Source organism: Schistocerca piceifrons, chromosome 5 (assembly GCF_021461385.2).
Source record: "Schistocerca piceifrons isolate TAMUIC-IGC-003096 chromosome 5, iqSchPice1.1, whole genome shotgun sequence".
NCBI classification, from domain to species: Eukaryota; Metazoa; Arthropoda; class Insecta; order Orthoptera; family Acrididae; genus Schistocerca; species Schistocerca piceifrons.
In genome coordinates this window covers 422,932,412-422,959,693 of record NC_060142.1, presented here as the reverse complement: position 1 = coordinate 422,959,693, position 27,282 = coordinate 422,932,412, and the positions used below count along the sequence as shown (strand labels likewise).

General features: G+C 40.5%; 1 protein-coding gene across 1 annotated transcript in view; it reads right to left on the bottom strand.

Annotated features, from left to right (window-relative positions):
* Positions 1–27,282, bottom strand: part of LOC124799056 (S phase cyclin A-associated protein in the endoplasmic reticulum) — a 621,352-nt gene that overhangs the window by 452,776 nt on the left and 141,294 nt on the right. The window contains exons 14-18 of the mRNA XM_047262594.1: positions 21,066–21,292; positions 14,425–14,637; positions 10,153–10,269; positions 9,959–10,068; positions 3,958–4,192 (exon numbers count right to left, since the gene is read on the bottom strand). Of these exons, the coding sequence (XP_047118550.1) occupies positions 3,958–4,192; positions 9,959–10,068; positions 10,153–10,269; positions 14,425–14,637; positions 21,066–21,292 (902 nt within the window). The remainder of the gene's footprint in view (positions 1–3,957; positions 4,193–9,958; positions 10,069–10,152; positions 10,270–14,424; positions 14,638–21,065; positions 21,293–27,282) is intronic.

Here is a 27,282-nt window from a genome sequence, read left to right as displayed (position 1 = left end):
CTGTGACAGGACTGGAGTAAGAGGTCCTGGGATAGGTGGAGTGGGAAAGTCTTGCACCTTGGTCTGCCATGGGAATATGATCCCTGTAGCAAGAGGTTGGGGGTGGGTGTGGCATATGTATAGACCAGGATGTTGCATAAGTTGGCTGAGTGACAGAACACCACTTTAGGAGGAGTGGGAAGGATCTTGGGTAGGATGTTCCTAATTTCAGGACAGGGTGAGAGATAATCAAAGCCCTGGTGAGGGTTGCTCCTTTGTAGCTTATTTTTGGTGTGGTGTGAGGATATGGCATGGGACATCTGTTTGTGGTCTAGGTTTGGAGGGTATTGCCCGAGTATGTAGGCCTTTGTGAGGCCTTCATTGTACTGGGCAAAGGAGTTCTTGTCACTCCAGACAGGCTGTGCATAGGTGGCTAGGCTGTAAGGAAGGGAATTTTTTGGTGTGGAAGGGATGGCAGCTGTCAAAATGCAGGCAATGTTGGTGATTGGTAGGTTTAATGTGGACAGAGGTGTGGACGGAGCCATCAGTGAGGTGGAAGTCACTGTCCAGGAAGGTGGTACATTGGGCAGAGTAGGAGTGGGTGGAGTGAATGGAAGAAAAGATGCTGAGGTTCTAAAGGAATACAGACAGGGTGTCTTGGCCCTGAGCCTAGCCCATTAAGATATTATCGGACTAGGGGTTGACGGGGGGGGGGGGGGGGGGGGGTTGAGAGTTTTGGGGGGCTAGGGATGTTTCCTCTAGATGGTCCATAACACTTTGGCATAGGAGGGTGCCATGCAGGTGCCCATGGGCATGTCGTGGATTTGTTTGTAAACATTCCCTGCAAGGAAAAAGTAGCTATGGATCGGGATATAATCAGTAAGGTGTATAAGGAATGAGCTGGAGGGTTTGAAGCCTGAACGACTTTGGGAGAGGTAACGTTAGATAGTGCCAAGGCCATGGGAGACAATGGATGCTGATGTGTAGGGAGGTGGAATCAACTGTGATGAGTAGGGAAGTGGAATCAACTTTGATGAGTAGGGATCTGGGACATAAAGGTGTGGGATGGCGGAAAGTTGGTGAAGGAGGTAGTTAGTATCTTTGATGCGAGAGGCTAGGTTTTGGTCAATTGGTTGTAGATGTTGGTCAGTGGGGTGGCCTGGAATGTTGAGTTTGCGGATTTTGGGGAACATGTAGAAGGTGGGTGTGGGTGTTGGGGTGAGGAAGGAGATGGACTCAGGTGAGAGATTCTGGGAAGTGCCTATGGGTTTCAGTAGGAATTGGAGATTATATTGGATTTGGGACAGGATCACACAGACACTTAGCACAAGCCTTCTATCAGGTGGTCACTGTGACTCACCACAACAGTGGTGGAGCCTTTGTCTGCAAGGAGGATGATTAGGTCTGGAGCCATTGTCAGGTTGTGTATGGCTGTCCTTTCTTCTGCTGAAAGGTCAATGTTCTTAGGAATGGACATGGGGAAGGATGGCAAGGCCAAGTTGGTAGTAAGCAATTCCTGGAAGCTGACTAGGGGATTGTTAGGTATGAGGGGGGAGGGTCACAGGAGATGGCGGTATGAACTGGCAGAGGTAAGGTTCAATGTTGGGATTAGGTTGGCCTTCATCGGAACGAGTAGTGACAAAGAAGTGTTTCCACTGTAAGGATCAGGAAAAGGAGAGTAGGTCTTCGACAAGCCCAGTGTCATTGAACTTGGGAACAGGGATGAAGGTTAGGTCTTTAAATAGGACAAACTTCTGTGGGACTGAGGTTTTTGATTGTGAGCTTAACAACAGTGTTTCGGGTTTGCTTGGGTTCAGGGTTCTGTGGGGTGTTGGTAAGGAGTTTGGAAGATGTGGTAAATTGGTTGCTATGAGGGGTTGATGACAGGGTTCACTGTGAGAAGAATGGGTGTTGGTGAATATTAGTGCCCCAAGGGCGTAGCAAGATGTCAACGTTTGGGCAATTTATGGAGGTAGTGTCTGGAATGCGTCTCCAGGTGTTGGGAGTGCAAGGGTTTATATTTCAGAGATATTATATGTAATGCTGACTAAACAGTGGTGGTATCTTGTGGAGGGAATTGAGATGGTTCGGAGATATCTGTGCTATGGAGAGGTGTTTTCGCAAAACCAGGTTCATGAGTGATACAGACTGGCGGAAACTGAAAAGGTGAATGTTGTTGTGAAAGGAAGGGTGAGGTCCAGAGAAGGTGGCCATTGGAGGGGATTCATTGGTTCAGGAAGCACTTAAGGAACAGGATATGGGACTGGGTTTTAACAAGTGAAACCGGCACTTTTCTGAACTGGTACAGAAAGGTGGAGCATGGTACCTTCCTAAGCCAAACTGTTTATGGGTCATCTAGAAGAAACATTCCTAGCCTCCTGAAGTTCCCAACACCTAGTTTGGTTCAGGTTCATTGACGATATCTTCATGATCTGGACTCAGGGCCATGACACACTATCCACATTCCTTCATAATATCAACACCTTTTCTGCCATCTGCTTCATCTGTCCTCTTCTATCCAATTTATCACCATCTTGGACGTTGACCTCTACCTTACTGATGGCTCCATTCACATCCCTGTCCACATCAAACCCACTACCCACCAACAGTACCCACATTTCGACAGCTGCCATCCCTCCCACACCGAAATTTCCTTCCCTTTCCACCCTCGAATGACATATTTGCAATGGAACATGCCGTATCTACACACACGCAAGGGCACACACACAAAAAACCTCCCACCACCACCAAGAATAAGCTACACAGGAGTGCCCCACTCATCACCTAATATCACCCTGGCTTGGAACAACTGAACCATGTCCTTCATCAGGACTCTGATTATGTCTCATCCTGCCCTGAAATTAGGAACATCTTATCCAAGATCCTCTTCAACCCTCCTGAAGTGGTGTTCCACTGCCCACCCAATCTTCACAACATCCTAATCCATCCCTACACCACTCCCACTCTCAACTCCTTGGCAAAGGCCCTGAGGTGGTCCAAGGTGCAGGACCTAACCAGTCTGCCCATCCAGCAACTCCTATTCAAGTCCTGTCACTGGCTTATACCACCCCATCAGAGACCTTGCCACCTGCAGAAGCAGCCATGCAACTCTGCTACGAACACTGCACAGCCTTTTATGTTGGTATGACTACCACCCAGCTGTCCACCAGGATGAATGGCCAGCACCAAACTGTTGTCAAGAACACAGCTGACCACCTGGTGGCACAACATGCTCAATTTAAATGGCTGCTTCACAATCTGTGCCATCTGGATTCTTCCCTACACCACTAGTTTCTTCAAACTACTCAGGTGGAAGTTATCCTTACAACACATCTTCCACTCCCATTATCATCTTGGTATCAATCTCAGGTAACTCACTGTCCCCACACCCTCCAACCAACAGTTTCCCCTTCCATTATCCTGTCACCCTCTTCCAATCCACATCCTCACATAGCCTTCAGTGTGTGTCACTTCCCATTGGCTACTACAACTATACCTGCTGTCCCTTCAGCTCCTCTTCTACTTCACCTAAGAGTACCCTCACCATAACCTGTCACAAAATCACAAAATAGCATTGGTACTATCAGTCTAGCCGGCACAATCTAGGGGCATAGGTGTGTGTGTGTGTGTGTGTGTGTGTGTGTGTGTGTGTGTGTGTGTGTGTGTGTGTGGTGGTGGTGGTGTGGGCGCGGCACATGTGTGTACTCTAGTTCATCAAAAGATAAATCCAAAAGTTAGAAAGTTTTCCTCCTCCTGCATATGCCTATCGACAACTCAAGGCTTCTGCTTTTTGGTGAATGGTCTCCTTTAATCCTAAAGTAAATTTAAATTTGAGTGAGGTAGATCATCACTCAACCTAATATACATGCCATATAAATATATTAAATATAGTTACATGAACTCTACTTAGTTATATTATCTTTTTCTACGTAATTTTTATTAACACAGACTTCATTAGGCAGAAACACACATACATACCAAAACATTACAGATTTCACATAATTTTAGTGTTTCATATGGTGCCAGCCTTGGCGGTAAATCATCAGTTGAGTATCGGAGGATGCTGGATTCTAAGGCTTTCTGTCGAATCTGCTCAATATTTTCTTCATGGCGACGTGCTGAATCTTCTTGCTTCTGCTGTATCTTTTTTTGCAGCTCTTCTTGATTGGCTAGCTGAGCTGCATGCAAAGCTGAAAGACGTTCTTCTCGGTCTCTGGAAGAGGTGACCATCATTGAAAACAAAATATTGAAATAAAAGTGCAGCTTTACATGAGTCTACTGGAGTGTATCATCATCTTGTCTCCAGAATAGTTTTGTCATCAAATTTATAATATTCTCCATTCTTTTCATTATTTTTATTTCAGCTTATCGTGAATCAATCATAGTTAATGAAAGACAGGTTAACTAAGGAAAAGCCAGTCCTCATCTGTGTAAGTCAGAAGCTTGGCGGAGGTTCTATATGACCTAACTGGCACCACATTTCCAAACTCTAGTTATTATAGTCTACAGCAGTCCACTAGAATCACTGTAAATAGGTTTTCTATGTTATTTCACTTTGATTGATATTATGTTGGAACAGAACATGTTGAGTAAAATTCAACTCGGCTCATACTGTTGAAAGGTTTCATATTTTTTTAAAAAACATCTTACATGTATACTGGGTCTCTCCCTCAAGAGCTGTCAGCCTCACATTCCATAGTATTTTAGCAGGTATTTGCAGTTTTGTTTTTTCCTACGTGTAGATGGAGTCAGTCCAAACAAATACTGATCATGATGTGTTTCATGTGACACCCGTATACAACAGAAAATGTCAGTTTGTCAATTAGGACAGTAAAACAAAAAGTACATCCAGTAGTGAAGTAGCAACTGAGTAACACTGCTGCTTGGCAACAGGAGACTGACAGTGCGCCATGGGCAAGAACTCAAGATGTGGCAGGCTGGGGAAAAAAGACGTGATGAACAAATGTTTACCAATAGTAGTGCTAGAAGACACTGGAGCTGTCAGCTCTTTAAATCATAAAGGATAGTAAAATAGATACTATTGGTTTAGGGATCTGAAAACCAAAACTCCAGGCCACTCTACCAAATACTGACACTTTATGGCCTGCATTAGAACTGAGGCTACATTACTTGCTGTGAATCAAATACAGTTGATAGTATGAGACATCCAAAGGTAGATAAGCGTTGTTTGCCACATTATCTTGACCTACTTATGCCATTTCTTGTACTGACCAATATCGGGCTATTTCTCTACTATTGCCTTGCAGTATTTCTCAGTCACTACTAAAGTTGTTTATGTTTTTTATGTTTTGCTATCCCTGCAAGCAGATACTGATAGCACAGTAACTGTAGTAGGCTAAACCTGGACTGCTCTACCAAATGCCCACATTAAATGCTGGAAAAGCTACCGAGAGTCGTGTACCTGAGATACCAAAGGTATCTCAGCTATTATTGTCTCCTGGGAATGCTGCCTCTTCTACAGGAAATACAGGTCTGTCACTACTCTTCCACTTGACTGTGAGTGGTATGACAGTGGTAGGTCCAGGCATTCTGTACAGGGAAGATGGAGCTCAGGGAGAATTCCAGATGTCCCCTAACAAACAACTTCAAGATGTTGTCTTCCACCGAGACCAGTGGAGCTCACTTTACTGTTGAGAAATGTGCTGTGTCCCATGTCAGGGAGAAGAAAAAACAATGGAGTAAGGTACATTAACCACCAGCAGTCCAAACAACAGCAGATAATGGTATCCCTTAGAGAAATTGCAGCAAGGGATGAGAAGGACACTGTGTATGCCTGGGGGCCTTTTTCAACATGTTGAAGATGCTATTCTTGCTGCCACTGAGGGAACAGTGTGCAACCAACTGAAGACTGTGGGGCATGCTGGAACAAACAATGCCTGCTATCTGGGTTCCAAAGTCATACTTGGATCATTCCAACAACAGAGAAGGTTGAGAATACCAGCCTTGCTCCCAGAGTGTCAAGGAAGCTCGCAATCAGGAGTATTCTCCTCAGAACATGCTTTTTACAGATGATTCAGCCATCTATAATGCAGTGCTGCCTGGAAGATGCTGTACAAATATTCAATCAGATCTTGAAAAGATTTCAAAGTGGTGCACAGACTGGCAATTTCATTCAGAAATGTAAAACTGTGTTCTTCACAAAAGGAAAAAATGTAGTATCCTATGATTACAGTATCAGTGAATCACAGCTGTAATTGGTCAAATCATACAAATACCTGGCTGTAACACTTTGTAGAGATATGAAATGGAATAACAACACAGGTTGCCACTGGTAATGCAGGTGGTTGACTTATTGGAAGAATACTGACAAAATGTAATCAGCCTACAAAGAAGACTGCTTACAAATCATTCATGAAATCCATCCTAGAATATTGCTGAAGTGCGTGGGACTTTTATCAAATGTGACCAACAGGAGCCATTGAATTTGTATAGAGAAGGGCAACATGAATGGCCACAGGTTTGTCTGACCTGTGGAATGTCACAGAGATGCCGAAAGAATTGAACAGGCGTATCTTCGAGATAGACATGAATTATTATCCTGAGAAAACCTTCTTCTAAAATTTCAAGAATTGGCCTTAAATCTACATCTACACCTGTGCTCTGCAAAGCACAGTGAAGTCCATGACAGAGGTAGCATCCCATTGTAGCACTTATTAGAGTTTCTTCCCATTCCACTCATATATGGAGGGGCGCAAAAAGAATGATTATTTTAATGCCTCTGTGTGCTGTAATTAATCTAATCCTGTACTCAAGAACCTGATGTGCACAATACATAGGGGTTTGCAGTATATTCCTAGAGTCATCAATCAAAGCCAGTTCTTGTAACTATGTAAGCAGGCTTTCTCGGATAGTTTACGTCTATCTTCAAAAGACTATCAGTTCAGTTTCTTCACCATCTCTATGGCACTCTTACACAGGTCAGACAAACCTGTGACTATTAGTGCTGTTTAAATGATCACTCACAGAATATACTACAAACCCCCACTTATTTCTCTCATAGGGATTGTGAGGACAAGATTCGATTAACTTCAGAAGGCATTCAAATAGCCATTCTTCCCATGCTCTGTACATGGATGGAATAGGAAAAGGCTATCTGGCACAATGGGATGCTCTGCCATGCACTTCACACTGGTCTGTAGATTATACATGCATATGTAGATAAACTACAATTTAAAAACAAAAAATGAAATGAGTTTTTCTGCTGACACTGGGTATCACATGAAACACATGACTAATAGTATTTATTTGGGCAGACTCCCTCTCCACTTTGCAAAACCAAAATTGAAAATGTTTGCTCCAATACCAGATAAAATTTGTCTGGCAACTCTCAGGGGGCACACCTGGTGCATAAATCATTGGCATTTATGAGGGGACTTCAAGAAAGTAAGTTATTCATTATTATGGCAGACCAAGCAACTTTTATTGAATGCCCAACATCTTTGCTCTAAGATGATCTTGAAATACAACCATTTTCTCAAACATGGAAATTCCATAAGGAGGGGCCTAAGGCAGCAGAACGAGGGTGACACATTTGGCAAACAGGTCTGTTGTGTCCACCAGTTACTCTGCGTCTTAACTGACTGCTAGTATGCACTTCAGAGTAACACAGATTAATGACACTATTTTTCAACACAGTGACCAAGTCTGGGCACACAATTCCACCAATCATTCTTTTCCTCAATGAAAGAAATCCGCTACTTGGTCATGGACCCATTCAAGCACTGCTGTGTGAACGTCCTCATCTTCAGAAAATCTACAATTCCTATGAATCAGTTCCTAGATTGCCTGGACATTGTCATACGTGGTCAATGTCGATGGCATTCCTTCCCATTCAGCATCACCCTCTTTTTTGCAGCTTTGATCAAATTGTTGGCACCATTTCACTATGTCAGGACACAACATCGCATCTGGTCCGTCTATGGCCAGAATTGCTGAATCTTTGTGCAATTTAGACTTTTTTCCACAAGAATTGTACTGTCCCTCAATACTTCAACTTCGCACTACATTTCCTGTTGCCACTCCCACAATGCAATGTACCTTTTCTCCTTATCACAGCAGAACTGTGTCTGCAGAAAACACAGAACATGTACTCTCTTCTGACAATGTGCCACTCTCGTTGTGTGATGGTCTTAATGTAGGACGACATGTGTAACTTACTTTTTGAAGTTCCCTCATTGTAATTGGACTTTTATGGGTATAGTCAATTACATATACTGGTAATATTTAAAAGGGAGACTTATATACATTTGCAGCCAAGTTAATGTCATTTTACACAAAATTTCAACACCTTTCCCAGCTTTCTACTTCAGGTTAGTTGAGCAAAGAACTTCTCACCATTACAGTTTCATCCACACTCAAGTCCAGAGACTGAGTAACTGCTTGACATGCCTGAAAAAGGTAGACAAAATACCGTGTCAAGGTGGTATGGCCTATATAGGACAGACACCACATACAGTGGAAGAGTGTTGTATGGAACATCCACGTTGCACTTGCCTACTGCAACCCAGTAAGTCTGCAGTTGCGGAACATTGTATTTCCAACAACATTCAATAGAGTACGACAAAACTTCGATTTTGGCCACAGCAACAACCTTTTGGGACTCCATTATCAAAGAATCTGTTGAAATATGCATCATGGGAAATCTGATGAACCGTGACAGTGGTTACCAATTGAATAACGCATGGAATCCCATCATCTCCAAAATTTGCTTGAAACGAAGACACCAGAAGACTTCGACAGCTGCAGCCAGTGACAATACCGATGGCAGCTGAGTCTTGCAGTTCCACCAGCGAGGGCGCTGTCACTGGGCAGTGTGGTCCTTCTGTCTCCGCGACTGCAATGCATGTGTGGCAGTACCATCAGCGCACTATATAAGACAGAGTGGAGAACGTCTTCGTCAGATCTCGTTCGGTTCACCTAAAGATGGCTGGCAGTTGTCCAACTGAAATATTGTGCAATGAAGTTTACGACGACCGGCTGCAAGCCCGAAATCTTTTTGAACAGTTGATTCGCCAGGATAATTTCAAATTTTACAATAAAAAATTATGTCCCTCTAGAAGCACCTGAAAAGCTCAGACATGGCAGTACGTTTCAGAAGCATTGGCAGCTTCATGTAGAATCTGCACCTACTGGCACTGGCATTCATAAACAGTAAATCTTACACTTATTAGAGTCACACTGGTATGATGTGAATTCACAACAACCAAAGTTAAGAATTTAATCTATCATCACTTTGAATCTACCTCCATGTGATCATGTAGATGAAGTCAAAGGACACCTGTAGCAGGAAGTGAATCTGATGCTTAAAGCTTGGCCAGGAAAGGAAGTAGGGTAGTAGTTGCTTGTTTGCTATCCATACATTTGGGAACACCAACCACAAGAATTTCAAATATTGTAGAAAATAATAAAAGTGACTTAGCTGGAGTCTTCAAAATTTGGAAATGCTCAATTTCATCAGCAAAATCTGAAAGACCACATATATAAATTTGCTTGTTGATGTATTCTCTTTAAAGCCTCATATTAAAGAAGGATATTTTGACAATTTCAGTGAAGCTGTAACTGAACTTTCTTTGAAACAAGAAAAAGAACTGTGCCAAGCTTAAGCTGGCTTGGACACTGCCAGATGACAATGGTGCATACAAACAAGCAACATCGGCTTAGCATGAAAACCTTAAATCTCAAAAATAAAACAAAAATATTTTAACTACCTTTTTAGGTAGAAAGCCCTGTATATCAGCTATTAGTAAGCCAATGACACGTAATGACCAATGTGCTGCGCTCCAGTGAGGAGAAAAAAGAAACCTCATTTATTGTTAGGCAATCACATCAACTGAGAAAACCTCACATAACTTTTCTGAGATACGTTTTCCTAATGAACCAACAATATTTTTTTTTTTTAAATATAAAGTGCTTGAAAACAAAAGAACACATTTACAGCTAAGGAACTGTTGATAATTACCTTGCCCTTTCTCTTGCATGTTCTTGCCTTTCTTTTTCCTTTTCTTGCTGTTTTCGTCCAACTCTTTCCTCTCTCTTTCTCCTAAGTTCTTGCATTTTTTCTAATCTTTCCTGCATCAGTTATTCAAATGTATTACCAAACAGCACAATAAAAAATTACCACACCATAAAACATACTCTTTATGAGTGACTTACCTGCCTCTCTGCCTCCAGAAGTCTTCGCCTCTCTTCTGCAGCTGCCTCTTTAGCTGCTTTCTCTTCCTGTTTTCTCTGTCGTTCTTCATGTATGCCTTGGAGTCGTTCCTCTTGTTCCTTCCACAGTGAAATTTGCACTTAGTCACTTTCTGGTTAAAGGAGTTGTGTTTTACAGGAACTATACAGATAACAACTACTGAAAATACGTTATCCTCTAACTCAGTATTAGTTAAAAGGCTACAAAATAAAAGCACAGTAATAGGTATTATCAATAAGTTAATATCAGCTGCTTTTACTTATGCCTCTGTGCCTATGTTCCTAATGAAATGTCAATGTTATTGTTGTCATCGTTGTGATCTTCAGTATAAGAATTGTTTTGATGCAGGCAGCTCAGTGCAAGTTTCATCATCTCTGTATGACTATTGCAACCTGAATCCATTTGGAATCTAGTAACTATGGTCAGGTCTTTGGTTCCCTCTACAATTTTCACCACTCACACTTCCCTCCAATACTAAATTAACTATTTCTTGATGCCCCAGGAAGTCTTTCTTCCTGAAATCGATTCAGTTCCTCTTCCTTAATTACCTCATCTTCAGCATTCTTCTGTAGCAACACATTTCAAAAGCTTCTATTCTGTTCCTGACTGTACTGTTTGTCATTGATTTTTCACTTTCGTATAAGACTACATCCAGGCGAATTCACCCAGGAAAGGCTTCATATCACTAAAATTTATATTCAATGTTGACAAAACTCTCTTTTACAGTAGCAACCTTATTTCCAGTCTGCATTTTATATTGTGCCTACTTTGACCAATGTCAGTTATTTTGCTGTCCAAACAGAAAAGCTAATCTACTACTTTTTGGTCTCATTTTCTAATGTAATTCTATCAGCTTTTACCAATTTGATTTGACTACTCCCATTGCCCTTGTGTTACTTTTGTTGATGTTCATCTCATGATATGTTTTCACAACAGTACCCATTTCATTCATCTTAGGTTCCAAGTCCTTTGCCTTCTTCTGACAGGACTACAGTGTCACTGGCAATCTTTATAGTTATTAATTTTTCTGCCTCAACTTTTAATTAATTTTCCAACTTTCTCTTCTGTTTCCTTTAATGCCTGCTCAGTGTATATATTGAATAATATGTGGGTTAGACAGTAATAAATATCACAGTAGGCAGTTCAGCTGAAGCGGAATCAACTTCTCTAAATAGGGACAATCACAGAAGTTGGACAGACAGTGGTAATACAAGGAAGGTAACTGAAGAAACCTCGGGTTAGAGAAGAAATACTCCAAGAAATCAATAAAAGAATAAAACACAAAAATTCTGATGAAGAAAACAAGAATACAGCAGTGTAGGTCACTTAAGAATGAAATAAATAGGAAAGGCAGGGAAGTTAAGGTGAAACAGCTGCAAGAAAAGTGTGAAGAAATCAAACAAGATACGATAATTGGAAGAACAGATTCTCATATAGTAAAGTCAAAACAGCCTTATAAACAATTGAAAGTAAAGCTGTCAGCACTAAAAGGCAAGAGGAATTATGTTGTTAAACATAGACAAAAGAGTGGACAGATGAAAAGAATACCCTGAAGGCCTCTATGAGGGGGAGGAACTGCCTGCTGATGTGATGGGAGAAGAAATGGAAGTGTATCTGGATTTCACAAGGGACCCAGTATTACCAGTCAGAGTTTGACAAAGCTTTGCAAGACTTGCAATTAAATAAGACAGAATGCATAGATAACATTACTTCACAATTTCTGAAATAAGTGGGGGAGAAATGGCAACCCAACAAATAGTTCAAGTTGGCATGTAGAATACATCAAACTGGAGACATACCATCAGACTTTTGGAAAAGTATCATCCACATAAGCCCAAAGATAGTAACGACAGATATATTTGAGAACTATTGCAGAATCAGCCTAACAGTTCATGTGTCCAAGTTGCTGACAAGAATAATATACAGAATAATCTATAAGAAAATAGAAGATATCTTAGGTGATGAGCAGCTTGGCTTTAGAAAAAGTAAAGGTAACAGAGAGGTAGTTATGTTGGTAATAGAAGTGTGACTTAAGACAAATTACGACACACTCATAGGATTTATAGACTTAGAAAAAGTGTGAAATAATGGAAAATGGTCCAAGATGTTTGAAAGTCTCATAAATGTAGGCGTAAGCTATAGGGAAAGAATGTAATATACAGGGTGATTCAAAAAGAATACCACAACTTTGAAAATGTGTATTTAATGAAAGAAACATAATATAACCTTCTGTTATACATCATTACAAAGAGTATTTAAAAAGGTTTTTTTTTCACTCAAAAACAAGTTCAGAGATGTTCAATATGGCCCCCTCCAGACACACGAGCAATATCAACCCGATACTCCAACTCGTTCCACACTCTCTGTAGCATATAAGGCGTAACAGTTTGGATAGCTGCTGTTATTTCTCGTTTCAAATCATCAATGGTGGCTGGGAGAGGTGGCCGAAACACCATATCCTTAACATACCCCCATAAGAAAAAATCGCAGGGGGTAAGATCAGGGCTTCTTGGAGGCCAGTGATGGCGTGCTCTGTCACGGGCTGCCTGGCGGCCGATCCATCGCCTCGGGTAGTTGGCGTTCAGGTAGTTACGGACAGATAAGTGCCAATGTGGTGGCGCTCCATCCTGCTGAAATATGAATTGTTGTGGTTCTTGTTCGAGCTGAGAGAACAGCCAATTCTCTAACATCTCCAGATACTGTAGTCCAGTTACAGTAGCACCTTCGAAGAAAAAGGGACCAAAAACTTTATTGGCTGAAATGGCGCACAAATGTACAACTAAATGAAACTTTATAGCTCCCTTAATTCGCCGACAGATAGTGCTTAGCTCTGCCTTTTCTCGTTGCAGAGTTTTAAATTCCTAAAGTTGTGGTATTCTTTTTGAATCACCCTGTATAATATGTACAAGAATGAAGAAAAAAAAACAAGAATGGAAGACCAAGAATGAAATGCTCAAATTAAAATGATTGGAATTCAGAGAATCAGTCTCTTACCACTACTGTTCAATCAGTACAGTGAAGAAGCAATTATGGAAATGAAAGATAGGTTCAGGAGTAGGATTAAAATTCAGAGTGAAAGAATATCACTGATAAGATTTGGTGATGATGCTGCTATCCTCAGGGAAAGTGAGGAAGTTTGCAAGACATACCAAATGGAATAAATAGTCTACTGGGCAGTTTATTAAGATCTTGCCTCCTTACACAAGAGTTTCCAAACTTACAAGATGGTAACAAAGTATCGAACATAAATATGATTCTCAGGAATCTAACTGGTACTATCCCATGTGGCACTTTTCTCCTATTGCTAATGCCAGATTTTCTTCCATGTCTTTGTTCCATTCTTCTTTTGTCCTTGCATTCGCGTTTCTCCTGTGTGTTCCTATTAATTTGTGTCTCACTTAAAGATATTTCTTTATTGTTTCATTTGTTCTTAGCCCTCTTTCTCCCCCATTCCTTTTTTAAATTTTGTTTGTCCTTTTATTAGTATTTTAATCTTAATACGTAGCTAGAGATATATTTGCAATATAATGTAAATGGATATATAAAAAATCTACTCACCAAGTTGTAGCATGAGAAAACACACACACACACACACACACACACACACACACAAAGATTTAACTTTTACAGGCTTTCGGAAGCAGTGGTTCCTTCTTCTGGCAGAAGAGTTGAAGGGAAGGAAGAGGGGTGAAGGGAATGGACTGGGGAGGTTTAGGAAAAGGTGTACAGCTCAGAGAAGGAACCCAGAACCCTACATCAGCGGAGTCTTACCATATGAGTTGAGAAGGAAAGAAAGAAAGGGATATATTTTGAATTGTAATATTTCCAACTTGAACTATAGGTTGCCTGTAGCTCGTTATTAATACTCTAGTAGATTAGCCTTCTCTATCATAGTTCCCCGTTAATTCTATTTGTTTTCTTGATACCAAGACTCTGAATTAGTTTTTCTTCTCTTTCCTGGTAAGCCTCTTTTCTACAACTATTAACTTTCCCAGACAGCTTTACACCTAAATGTGACAACTATAGTAGTTATCCCAATCTCAGATTTCACATTTGATTTGATATAATATAACAAAACCACTGACGATAATGTAATGACGATTCCAAATTCACATCTCATTCTTAAATCAGTCAACATACAACAGAATTTTCTCCCCTCTGCATCTTTCATACCTGCAGAAAGGTTAATAATTATTAGAAAATTAAATCTTCAAGATTTTCTCAGATAACTGTACCTGGCATTGAGCCATAAAATCGTGTCTCTTGTTTTGTGCTGACAGTTCAGTGATGAATGCGATCTCCTTCAGTTTCTCCTCTTCATCGTGAGCCTTACGTACAATGCCTTGAAGGTGCAGCTTACGGTTGACTTCAGCACGTTTAAGCTTCATTTCAAGGCGGTTTCTTTTATCCTCTATGAGTTGGGCCTGGGCAGCCTTTACCTCTTCCACCTGTTAGATGGGTTAACAATATCCAATATCAAAAAATGGTACTATTGTGAGATACAAAGTAACTACATTTATGTTACATTTTTACAGCTATTCATCATTTTCATGATACAATGGTGCAGAGAAGCAGTATCACACTACTTTATACCTAAAAATTTATTTATTTGCTTGAATATAACAGAGGGAAACATTCCACGTGGGAAAAAATTTCGAACACCTGGAATCCTTACCCAATCCGTTACCCCCGGAAACCATCCTTGTAACCATTGATGCCACTTCCTTATACACAAATATCCCGCACGTCCAGGGCCTCGCTGCGATGGAGCACTTCCTTTCACGCCGATCACCTGCCACCCTACTTAAAACCTCTTTCCTCATTACCTTAGCCAGCTTCATCCTGACCCACAACTTCTTCACTTTTGAAGACCAGACATACCAACAATTAAAGGGAACAGCCATGGGTACCAGGATGGCCCCCTCGTACGCCAACCTATTCATGGGTCGCTTAGAGGAAGCCTTCTTGGTTACCCAGGCCTGCCAACCCAAAGTTTGGTACAGATTTATTGATGACATCTTCATGATCTGGACTCACAGTGAAGAAGAACTCCAGAATTTCCTCTCCAACCTCAACTCCTTTGGTTCCATCAGATTCACCTGGTCCTACTCCAAATCCCATGCCACTTTCCTTGATGTTGACCTCCACCTGTCCAATGGTACCTCCTTTATGACAGCTGCCACCCATTCCACATCAAACGGTCCCTTCCCTACAGCCTAGGTCTTCGTGGCAAACGAATCTGCTCCAGTCCGGAATCCCTGAACCATTACACCAACAACTTGACAACACCTTTCGCATCCCGCAACTACCCCCCCGACCCTCACAGAAGCAAATAACCAGAGCCACTTCCTCATCCTCTCAAACCCAGAACCTCACACAGAAGAACCACAAAAATGCCCCACTTGTGACAGGATACTTCCCGGGACTGGATCAGACTCTGAATGTGGCTCTCCAGCAGGGATACAACTTCCTCAAATCCTGCCCTGAAATGAGATCCATCCTTCATGAAATCCTCCCCACTCCACCAAGAGTGTCTTTCCGCCGTCCACCTAACCTTCGTAACCTCTTAGTTCATCCCTATGAAATCCCCAAACCACCTTCCCTACCCTCTGGCTCATACCCTTGTAACCGCCCCCGGTGTAAAACCTGTCCCATGCACCCTCCCACCACCACCTACTCCAGTCCTGTAACCCGGAAGGTGTACACGATCAAAGGCAGAGCCACGTGTGAAAGCACCCACGTGATCTACCAGCTGACCTGCCTACACTGTGACGCATTCTATGTGGGAATGACCAGCAACAAACTGTCCATTCGCATGAATGGACACAGGCAGACAGTGTTTGTTGGTAATGAGGATCACCCTGTGGCTATACATGCCTTGGTGCACGGCCAGCACATCTTGGCACAGTGTTACACCGTCCGGGTTATCTGGATACTTCCCACTAACACCAACCTATCCGAACTCCGGAGATGGGAACTTGCTCTTCAATATATCCTCTCTTCCCGTTATCCTCCAGGCCTCAATCTCCGCTAATTTCAAGTTGCCGCCACTCATACCTCACCTGTCATTCAACAACATCTTTGCCTCTGCACTTCCGCCTCGACTGACATCTCTGCCCAGACTCTTTGTCTCTGTGTATGTCTGCTTGTGTCTGTGTATGTGTGGATGGATGTGTGTCTGTGTGCCCGTCCTTTTTTCCCCCTAAGGTGGGTCTTTCCGCTCCCGGGATTGGGGTGGCTCCTTGCCCTCTCCCTTGGAACCCAGATCCTTTCGTCTTTCCCTCTCCTTCCCTCTTTCCTGGCGGGGTGGCCGTTGGTTGCGAGGGCTGGAGTTTTGTGTGTGTGTTTGTGTTTCTGTCGGTGTGCCAGCGCTTTCGTTTGGTGGGTCGCATCATATTTGTTTTTAGATATATTTTTTCCCCACGTGGAATATATATATATATATATATATATATATATATATATATATATATATATATAAAAAAAAATAGAGGGAATGTGTCTGTTTGTGTTTCTATCGACCTGCCAGCACTTTCGTATGGTAAGTTACATCATCTTTGTTTTTTTTATATATATATTGGGAAACATTCCACGTGGGAAAAATATATCTAAAAACAAAGATGATGTGACTTACCAAACGAAAGCGCTGGCAGGTCGATAGACACACAAACAAACACAAACATACACACAAAATTCAAGCTTTCGCAACAAACTGTTGCCTCATCAGGAAAGAGGGAAAGACGAAAGGATGTGAGTTTTAAGGGAGAGGGTAAGGAGTCATTCCAATCCCGGGAGCGGAAAGACTTACCTTAGGGGGAAAAAGTACGGGTATACACTCGCGCGCGCGCGCGCGCGCGCGCGCGCGCACACACACACACACACACACACATCCATCCACACATATCCAGACACAAGCAGACATATTTAAAGACCAAATATATACTAAATATGTCTGCTTGTGTCTGTATATGTGTGGATGGAAATGTGTGGATGGATATGTGTGTGTGTGTGTGTGTGTGTGTGTGTGTGTGTGTGTGTGTGTGTGCGCGAGTGTATACCCGTCCTTTTTCCCCCTAAGGTAAGTCTTTCTGCCCCCAGGATTGGAATGACTCCTTGCCCTCTCCCTTAAAACCCACATCCTTTCGTCTTTCCCTCTCCTTCCCTCTTTCCTGACGAAGCAACTGTTTGTTGCGAAAGCTTGAATTTTGTGTGTATGTTTGTGTTTGTTTGTGTGTCTATCGACCTGTCAGTGCTTTTGTTTGGTAAGTCTCATCAATAACACAGGGATGATGTGGCTTGCCAGGCAGGAGCGCTGGCGCATTGATGGACGCACGGGCGGGCACGGGCATGCGCACGGGCTTCTGGCTTTCGCGGCCGGCGGCTGCTTCATCGGGGGGGAGGACGGGGGGATGTGGGTTTTGGGGGAGAGGGTGGGGAGTCGTTCCGGTCCCTTGGGGGGAAGGGGGGGACGGGTGTACACTCGCACACGCGCGCATGTCCGTCCACACATGTGCGGATGCAGGCGGACGTGTGCGGAGGCGGGGGGGTTTGGGCAGAGATGTCACTGCCCAAACTCTTTGCGTCTGTATATGTCTGCTTCTGTCTGTATACATGTGGATGGATATGTGTGTGTGTGCGCGCGCGAGTGTATACCCGTCCTTTTTTCCCCCTAAGGTAAGTCTTTCCGCTCCCGGGATTGGAATGACTCCTTACCCTCTCCCTTAAAACCCACATCCTTTCGTCTTTCCCTCTCCTTCCTCTTTCCTGACGGAGCAGCCGTTGGTTGCGAAAGCTAGAATTTTGTGTGTATGTTTGTGTTTGTTTGTGTGTCTATCGACGTGCCAGCGCTTTCGTTTGGTAAGTCACATCATCTTTGTTTAGATATATTTATTTACTTGCTTATTCATGTATTTCATATTGGCACTTGCTGTCGGCATAAACTGCCAGCAACTATTACGTATGTGGAAGATCTAATTACTTGAAAATTAATTCTGTTTTAAGATCTACATCTACATTTATACTCCGCAAGCCACCCAACGGTGTGTGGTGGACGGCACTTTACGTGTCACTGTCATTACCTCCCTTTCCTGTTCCAGTAACGTGTGGTTCGCGGGAAGAACGACTGTCTGAAAGCCTCCGTGCGCGCTCTAATCTCTCTAATTTTACATTCGTGATCTCCTCAGGAGGTATAAGTAGGGGGAAGCAATATATTCAATACCTCATCCAGAAACGCACCCTCTCGAAACCTGGCGAGCAAGCTACACCGCGATGCAGAGCGCCTCTCTTGCAGTGTCTGCCACTTGAGTTTGTTAAACATCTCCGTAAGGCTATCACGGTTACCAAATAACCCTGTGACGAAACGCGCCGCTCTTCTTTGGATCTTCTCTATCTCCTCTGTCAACCCAACCTGGTACGGATCCCACACTGATTAGCAATACTCAGGTATAGGTCGAACGAGTCTTTTGTAAGCCACCTCCTTTGTTGATGGACTACATTTTCTAAGGACTCTCCCAATGAATCTCAATCTGGTACCCGCCTTACCAACAATTAATTTTATATGATCATTCCACTTCAAATCGTTCCACACGCATACTCCCAGATATTTTACAGATGTAACTGCTACCAGTGTTTGTTCCGCTATCATATAATCATACAATAAAGGATCCTTCTTTCTATGTATTCGCAATACATTACATTTGTCTATGTTAAGGGTCAGTTGCCACTCCCTGCACCAAGTGCCTATCCGCTGCAGATCTTCCTGCATTTCGCTACAATTTTCTAATGCTGCAACTTCTCTGTATACTACAGCATCATCCGCAAAAAGCCGCATGGAACTTCTGACACTATCTACTAGGTCATTTATATATATTGTGAAAAGCAATGGTCCCATAACACTTCCCTGTGGCACGCCAGAGGTTACTTTAACGTCTGTAGACGACTCTCTAATAAAGTGTTATCACCTTTAACAATTGTTTAATGCACTATGTCCTTTCAAAACATTTACTCTATGGTTCTCAGTGGTGAGAATAGTCATGGTGGGAGAGGGAATCAGTTGGTTGATACTCTTAAATGCACTTTCCTGGGGGCATTTCCTTCATATGCATTCAAATAAAATAATAAAATGTAGGAGACTAAAGGACTGCATAACAATAATGATAGAACAGTAATTATTACTATCCTTCAAATGATTGTTGCAAAATGATAATTCTTTATTTTCTACTTTTTGAAGATTGATATTAGAATATGGCTGTGTAAGGATACAGGTTAATTCTTACACAAAATAGCAACCAGCCACTTTAAATAACGTTATTTATTAAACACATGTACCTCTTTTAGGGATTTATACCAAAAAGCTCACCATCGGATGGATGTTTACAGTTATAATTTCATTTAGCATTTGTTCAGTATAAGCTAAATTAAATTATAAATGTGATCACTCTGATGTGGAACCTGTTGGTTTAAAGTCAGTAACAGTGCAATCTGTTTTGGATAAATGGCAATATTAACAGTCGCTGGCTGCAGTTTTTTACTTTCTCTAAGAGCTAACTTGTATCTTTACTTACTACTAAATAGTCTTTTCTAGCGTAACTCCAATTTCTGCACTTTTGTGCCCACACTATTATTTGTGTTTGTCTGCAGCACAGAGACAAACACAAAAAGATACAACCAACCACTTATATACAGGCTCATACCCTTCTCTAGTTATTTGTGTAGTAGTCTCCTCTACTCCAAAGTATTTATTTGCCCAATGAATAATGTGTTGTACCAACTCACCGAATAGTTGAAACACTGAGTCTTAAATAAGGACATAAACAAAACAGAACTTTGCTAGCTTTTGGATAAGTTGTTCTTCAAAACTATAGAATGCATATACACCTGTACCTGAAAGACTATGTTGTCCTACTACACTGACTGTATGAGTGTGTGTGTAGGTGGGTACGTAGTTAGGAGGGGGAGGGGGGCCACACGCATGCATGCGCATACGTAGGCCTGAAGAAGGATTTGTCCCAAAGCTAGCAAACCTGTCAGTTGTCTTTATGTGGTTACAGATTACTCTGTTTGCTGAGTTGTTACCTTTACTCCTTCCATTATTTATATGCCACCAAGGACCACCATTACCACATTTATACATTTAATGTCATCCACACATTACTGGATTTCTGCAACAAGCAATAACTAACCATATAACTGAAATACAATCTGCAATCTACAGCAATGTCAATACTAAACAGATCCTTACTTCAACTTTTTCATTTCCCTTGTTGTTAATCACTTCAGGGCAGCCCTCCTCTCCCCTTCCTCTCACAACACTTCAACCAACCCTTCTCTGACACTAAAAGAAAAAGCTTATAACAAAATCTAACAACAAGTAGCACCCTTTTTTCACATCTCTAATCATATGAACATAAAAAAGAAGAATTGACTCTGAAACACAATAAATGTAGACAGAAGTGTCCACTTGGATAGTTAGCAAAACTATTGGACAGAAAATAATAAGAAATAGATTTTTAAGAGCAAGGTGTGACATTATGGTCAGTATTGTGTGTTTGCAAATGTTGCATCAGACTAGATAATTGCCCTTCCATGCCCAGTGTAGCACAGTACAACTAGGTAAGAACCACCATCACAATTATTACACCTTGCAGCTATGACCAGAACATAACAACTACAAGAGGACAACATAAATTTTACTTGGTACATGTCACATATTGCACAAAAATATCAGTTTCTCTTAATATCCTAAGGAGAGTTTGGTAGCTGGTCCAAACTTAGTACACTCTGTGCTGCTTGTAATGCACAACCTGAAGGAGGACAGTGAATCATAGCTTTAGAAGCTATGGAAAGTTCACACTACATAAACTAAAAGCATCCATGCCTTGTTTAGAAGTTCCCGAAGGCGTTGACTTCGTTCCAGTTTCAGTTTCTCACGTTTTTCTTCGGCCTGTGCCTGTTTTGCTTGGAAGCGACGTAAAGTTTCAGGAACAGTGCGACGACGTGATGGAGATGACAGTTTCTGGTGAAGCTCAAGAGCTCGTCCAGGGTGCCTTGCAACAAGTTCTTGCAGCTGCTCTAATGCATCCATTCGTTCAGACCATGACATTCCTAAATCAGGTAAAAAATTAATACTGTTATAAAAAGTAATAACAACACTGTATTTCAACTGTGAATTTTCCATACACTACCAAAAATATCTGGACAAATACTATATCAGGCTACTATGTTGGTCACATTTCACTGTGCATAGGGTTATGAGTAACACAAGACAGTTCATTACTAATCTACTGTTGTATGTGTACTCTATGTGTGGACTATTTACATGACAGTGAAATACATGCATACAGTGTTTATTGTTGCATAATGTAACTGAAAACACCACAGCTGAACTTGCACATGAGATTCTGAATAAAAATGAAAACTTCTTTGAACTCTCCTATTTCTTCTACAGCATTATTATTATTTCTTTCTTTTCTCAGACATTATGTCTGGTCAAAAATGGAAAGTGACGCGGACCTTGCTCAAGCGCGACTTCCTTTTAACTGTACGGTATATGTTATATTGCATTTAGGGACTTTCGGGTGATTGAACATGTATCAATAATTGCGGATTTCTGTAGTTGTATATATAAGTTTGGATGTAGCTGTATTGCATTGATGTACTGGTGGATATTGTATGGTATGACTCCTGTAGTTGATAGTATAATTGGTATAATGTCAACTTTATCCTGATGCCACATGTCCTTGACTTCCTCAGCCAGTTGGATGTATTTTTCAATTTTTTCTCCTGTTTTCTTTTGTATATTTGTTGTATTGGGTATGGATATTTCGATTAGTTGTGTTACTTTCTTCTTTTTATTGGTGAGTATGATGTCAGGTTTGTTATGTGGTGTTGTTTTATCTGTTATAATGGTTCTGTTCCAGTATAATTTGTGTTCATCATTCTCCAGTACATTTTGTGGTGCATACTTATATGTGGGAATGTGTTGTTTTATAAGTTTATGTTGTAAGGCAAGCTGTTGATGTATTATTTTTGCTACATTGTCATGTCTTCTGGGGTATTCTGTATTTGCTAGTATTGTACATCCGCTTGTGATGTGATCTGCTGTTTCTATTTGTTGTTTGCAAAGTCTGCATTTATCTGTTGTGGTATTGGGATCTTTAATAATATGCTTGCTGTAATATCTGGTGTTTATTGTTTGATCCTGTATTGCAATCACGAATCCTTCCGTCTCACTGTATATATTGCCTTTTCTTAGCCATGTGTTGGATGCGTCTTGATCGATGTGTGGCTGTGTTAGATGATACGGGTGCTTGCCATGTAGTGTTTTCTTTTTCCAATTTACTTTCTTCATATCTGTTGATGTTATGTGATCCAAAGGGTAGTAGAAGTGGTTATGAAATCGCAATGGTGTAGCCGATGTATTTATATGAGTGATTGCTTTGTGTATTTTGCTAGTTTCTGCTCGTTCTATAAAGAATTTTCTTAAATTGTCTACCTGTCCATAATGTAGGTTTTTTATGTCGATAAATCCCCTTCCTCCTTCCTTTCTGCTTAATGTGAATCTTTCTGTTGCTGAATGTATGTGATGTATTCTATATTTGTGGCACTGTGATCGTGTAAGTGTATTGAGTGCTTCTAGGTCTGTGTTACTCCATTTCACTACTCCAAATGAGTAGGTCAATATTGGTATAGCATAGGTATTTATAGCTTTTGTCTTGTTTCTTGCTGTCAATTCTGTTTTCAGTATTTTTGTTAGTCTTTGTCTATATTTTTCTTTTAGTTCTTCTTTAATACTTGTATTATCTATTCCTATTTTTGTCTCTATCCTAGATATTTATAGGCATCTGTTTTTTTTCATCACTTCTATGCAGTCGCTGTGGTTATCCAATATGTAATCTTCTTGTTTAGTGTGTTTTCCCTTGACTATGCTATTTTTCTTACATTTGTCTGTTCCAAAAGCCATATTTATATCATTGCTGAATACTTCTCTTATCTTCAGTAATTGGCTGAGTTGTTGATTTGTTGCTGCCAGTAGTTTTAGATCATCCATGTATAGCAAATGTGTGATTTTGTGTTGGTATGTTCCAGTAATATTGTATCCATAATTTGTATTATTTAGCATGTTGGATAGTGGGTTCAGAGCAAGGCAGAACCAGAAAGGACTTAATGAGTCTCCTTGATATATTCCACGCTTAATCTGTATTGGCTGTGATGTGATATTATTTGAATTTGTTTGGATATTAAGTGTGGTTTTGCAATTTTTCATTACTATGTTTATGAACTGTATCAATTTAGGATCTACTTTGTATATTTCCAATATTTGTAGTAACCATGAGTGGGGTACACTATCAAAAGCTTTTTGGTAATCAATGTATGTGTAGTGTAGCGACCTTTGTTTAGTTTTAGCTTGATATGTCACCTCTGCATCTATTATCAGTTGCTCTTTACATCCTCGTGCTCCTTTGCAACAGCCTTTTTGTTCTTCATTTGTAATTTTGTTCTGTGTTGTATGTGTCATTAATTTCTGTGTAATGACTGAAGTTAATATTTTGTATATTGCTGGAAGGCATGTTAAGGGGTGATATTTAGCTGGGTTTTCTGTGTCTGCTTGATCTTTAGGTTTCAGATAAGTTATTCCATGTGTAAGTGTATCAGGGAATGTGTATGGGTCTGCAATGTAACTGTTAAATAATTTAGTTAGATGTGAATGTGTTGAGGTGAACTTCTTTAGCCAGAAATTTGGTATTTTATCTTTTCCAGGGGCTTTCCAATTGTGAGTAGAATTAATTGCTTGGGTGGCTTCATGTTGCAAAATTATCACTTCAGGCATTTGTGGTATCATCTTGTATGTGTCTGTTTGTGCTTGTATCCACCGTGCATGCCTGTTATGTTGTACCGGGTTTGACCATATGTTGTTCCAGAAGTGTTCCATGTCTGTTATGTTTGGTGGATTGTCTATTTTAATGTGTGTGTTATCTATTGTCTGGCAAAATTTCTTTTGGTTTGTATTGAATGTTTGGTTTTATTTCCTTCTATTTTCACTTTTTTTGTATCTTCTAAGTCGTTTGGCCAATGCTTGTAATTTCTGCTTCTTTTCATCTAATTACTCTATCGCTTCTTGTTGTGAGATTTTACCTAACCTTTTTAGTTTTTTTTTTTTTTCTGACGTTTCATTTCTTATAAATTGTGTTAGCTGTCCTATGTCTTTTCTCAGTTTTTCTATTCTGATCTGTAGCCTGTGTTGCCATGCTGGTTTTGTGGGTTTCTTCTGTGTGTTGGTTGGTTCTGATCTCTGCCTAGTGTGTATACTCAGTGTAGTGAGTGCTCCTATATAAACCAGTAGTTGTAACTCTTCCATAGTTTGTTTTCATTTATTTTGTTGTGTATGATTGTGTTGATAGTTTTTATTGTTGTTTCGACTTGTGGGTTATTTGGCGGTCTATGCAAGAATGGTCTAATGTCTGTATTTGTGTCTTTGTATTCTATATATGTCAGCTGAAACTTCTCTTCTATATCTAACATGTGTGTCACTTCGTGTTCTATTTGTGCTTGTTCTGGTGGCTGTCTTAAGATTTCGTTTTCATCTGATTGTTTAATTGATGTGTGTTGGTCTTTGTTTGTTTGCTCTGGGATGTTGGAGTCCATTACTGTATTTTCTTCTTCTTCTGATTGCACATTATTTTGTTCCAGTATTTGTTGTACTTGTTGTTTGATGTTTTCTAATTCTGACTGGGGTATCCTGTTATTTTTTATTATTACACGGATCTGATCAGCTAGTCCTTGTTCTGTTAAAAATTTTAATTCTGGGTATCTGGTAATAAATGTTGTGTATACTTGTGATCTGTATCCAGTTGTGTTGGTTCCTAGGTTTGTTGCTTGGTAATAGCAGAACATGAGGTGTCAATTAACTTCATCTGACCATCTCATCCTCTGTCTTTGTTTCCCTTCTAGGGTGGTTGCAGGAAGCATATCCTGCAAAACACCTCTATTTGGATTTAAATCATTTTCCAGTTGGCTAGCAGTGTCGTTATCATTGTGGGCGGGCATAGGGTTTAAACATCGTCCCCGACAATGACAGCACTTGTCCGAGTCTTCTTTAGTTCTGTCCTGAACCAAGTAATCACACTAAAAGGGGGGTTAGCCCTATTAGTGGTTTGTTCTTTTCGTCGCCTTTTACGAGTGGCAGAACATACCGGAGGCCTATTCTTTTCCCGGGCCTCCACGGTGTTTATTATTATTATTATTATTGTTATTACTATTTCCTTCACTTTCTCAGACGTTAAGTCCGGATAAAAATGGAGTGACGCGGACCTTGATCAAGCGTCACTTCCTTTTAACTGTACAGTATGTGTTATATTGCATTTAGGAACTTTCGGGTAATTGAACATGTATCAATAATTACGGATTTCTGTAGTTGTATATATATGTTTGGATGTAGCTGTATTGCATTGATGTACTGGTGGATATTGTGTGGTATGACTCCTGTAGTTGATAGTATAATTGGTATGATGTCAACTTTATCCTGATGCCACATGTCTTTGACTTCCTCAGCCAGTTGGATGTATTTTTCAATTGTTTCTCCTGTTTTCTTTTGTATATTTGTTGTATTGGGTGTATACTTGTATGTAGGAACGTGTTGTTTTAAAGGTTTATGTTGTAAGGCAAGCTGTTGATGTATTATTTTTGCGACACTGTCATGTCTTCTGGGGTATTCTGTATTTGCTAGTATTGTACATCCGCTTGTGATGTGATCTACTGTTTCTATTTGTTGTTTACAAAGTCTGCATTTACCCGTTGTGGTATTGGGATCTTTAATAATATGCTTGCTGTAATACCTGGTGTTTATTGTTTGATCCTGTATTGCAATCATGAATCCTTCTGTCTCACTGTATATATTGCCTTTTCTTAGCCATGTGTTGGATGCGTCTTGATCGATGTGTGGCTGTGTTAGATGATACGGGTGCTTGCCATGAAGTGTTTTCTTTTTCCAATTTACTTTCTTCGTATCTGTTGATGTTATGTGATCTAAAGGGTTGTAGAAGTGGTTATGAAATTGCAGTGGTGTAGCCGATGTATTTATATGAGTACTGTATTATTATTATTATTATTATTATTATTATTATTATTATTATTAGGAAGCACAAATAGCTTTTGAATTAGTATGAATATCACGTCAAAAGTCATGCAATATTATGACCAGACAGACTTAACACTGATTAAATACAATGATGATGGGAGAAAAAAGCTGACTAATCAGAATGTCAAATTGAGACCATTTACAGGAAGTCTCCAAATTCTGTTTCCATTATTGACAAATTTGATGATGCTTCTTACTTAACACAATCCTTTGTAATGCTATGAAGGCGAATTGGTTAAAGCGATTTTTTTTTTCTTGAACTGTATCTGTGTAGATCTTTCATTTTGATGTTTTATTTGGTTATTCTGCATTTGGCTAAAGTATGAGAAAACGATGAAAAGTTAGGTTGGCAGTGAAAGACTTGTTTATGTAAAATATGCACTTAGTTTTTTTTTTTTTACCCACATCTCTTAAGTAAATGTACTTTTTCCAAGTTATTTCAGTGAGTAGATTCCATCCCTGAAGTAACATTCTGTAAGTTTGCAAAACACTCATTAATGGCTGCTGTAATTTTTTATTTGGGCACAGTATACTCAGTCATAAATTTCTTGAGATGTATGTAGGTGGAAGTGAGATAATGCCAAAGTCAGTGAAAAGGATGACTCATACTTCAAATTTTTCAGCTCCCCCACTGCAAAAGCATCTTTGTGGGCAAATAAATGGGAAAATGAATTACCTTGTTGAAAGGTACGACTTTGCTTTTGCCATCTAGGCCTCTTCTCAAACATTTTTCATCCATTTCATCTGGAATACTGGTACATGGCTCAACATAAGCTGTCAGCTGGTCGGCTATCAACTGGAAACTTCTTGTGGTGTACAAGGCCACAAATATTTCGTGGAGGGAACATTACAGTTTTCACAAATCATCATCTCCTCAAGGGCACTATTCACAATCCTGCTGTTGACCTTCCCCTCACAGGTTTGGCATATGGATCCCATCCATCAGTACACAACAGAC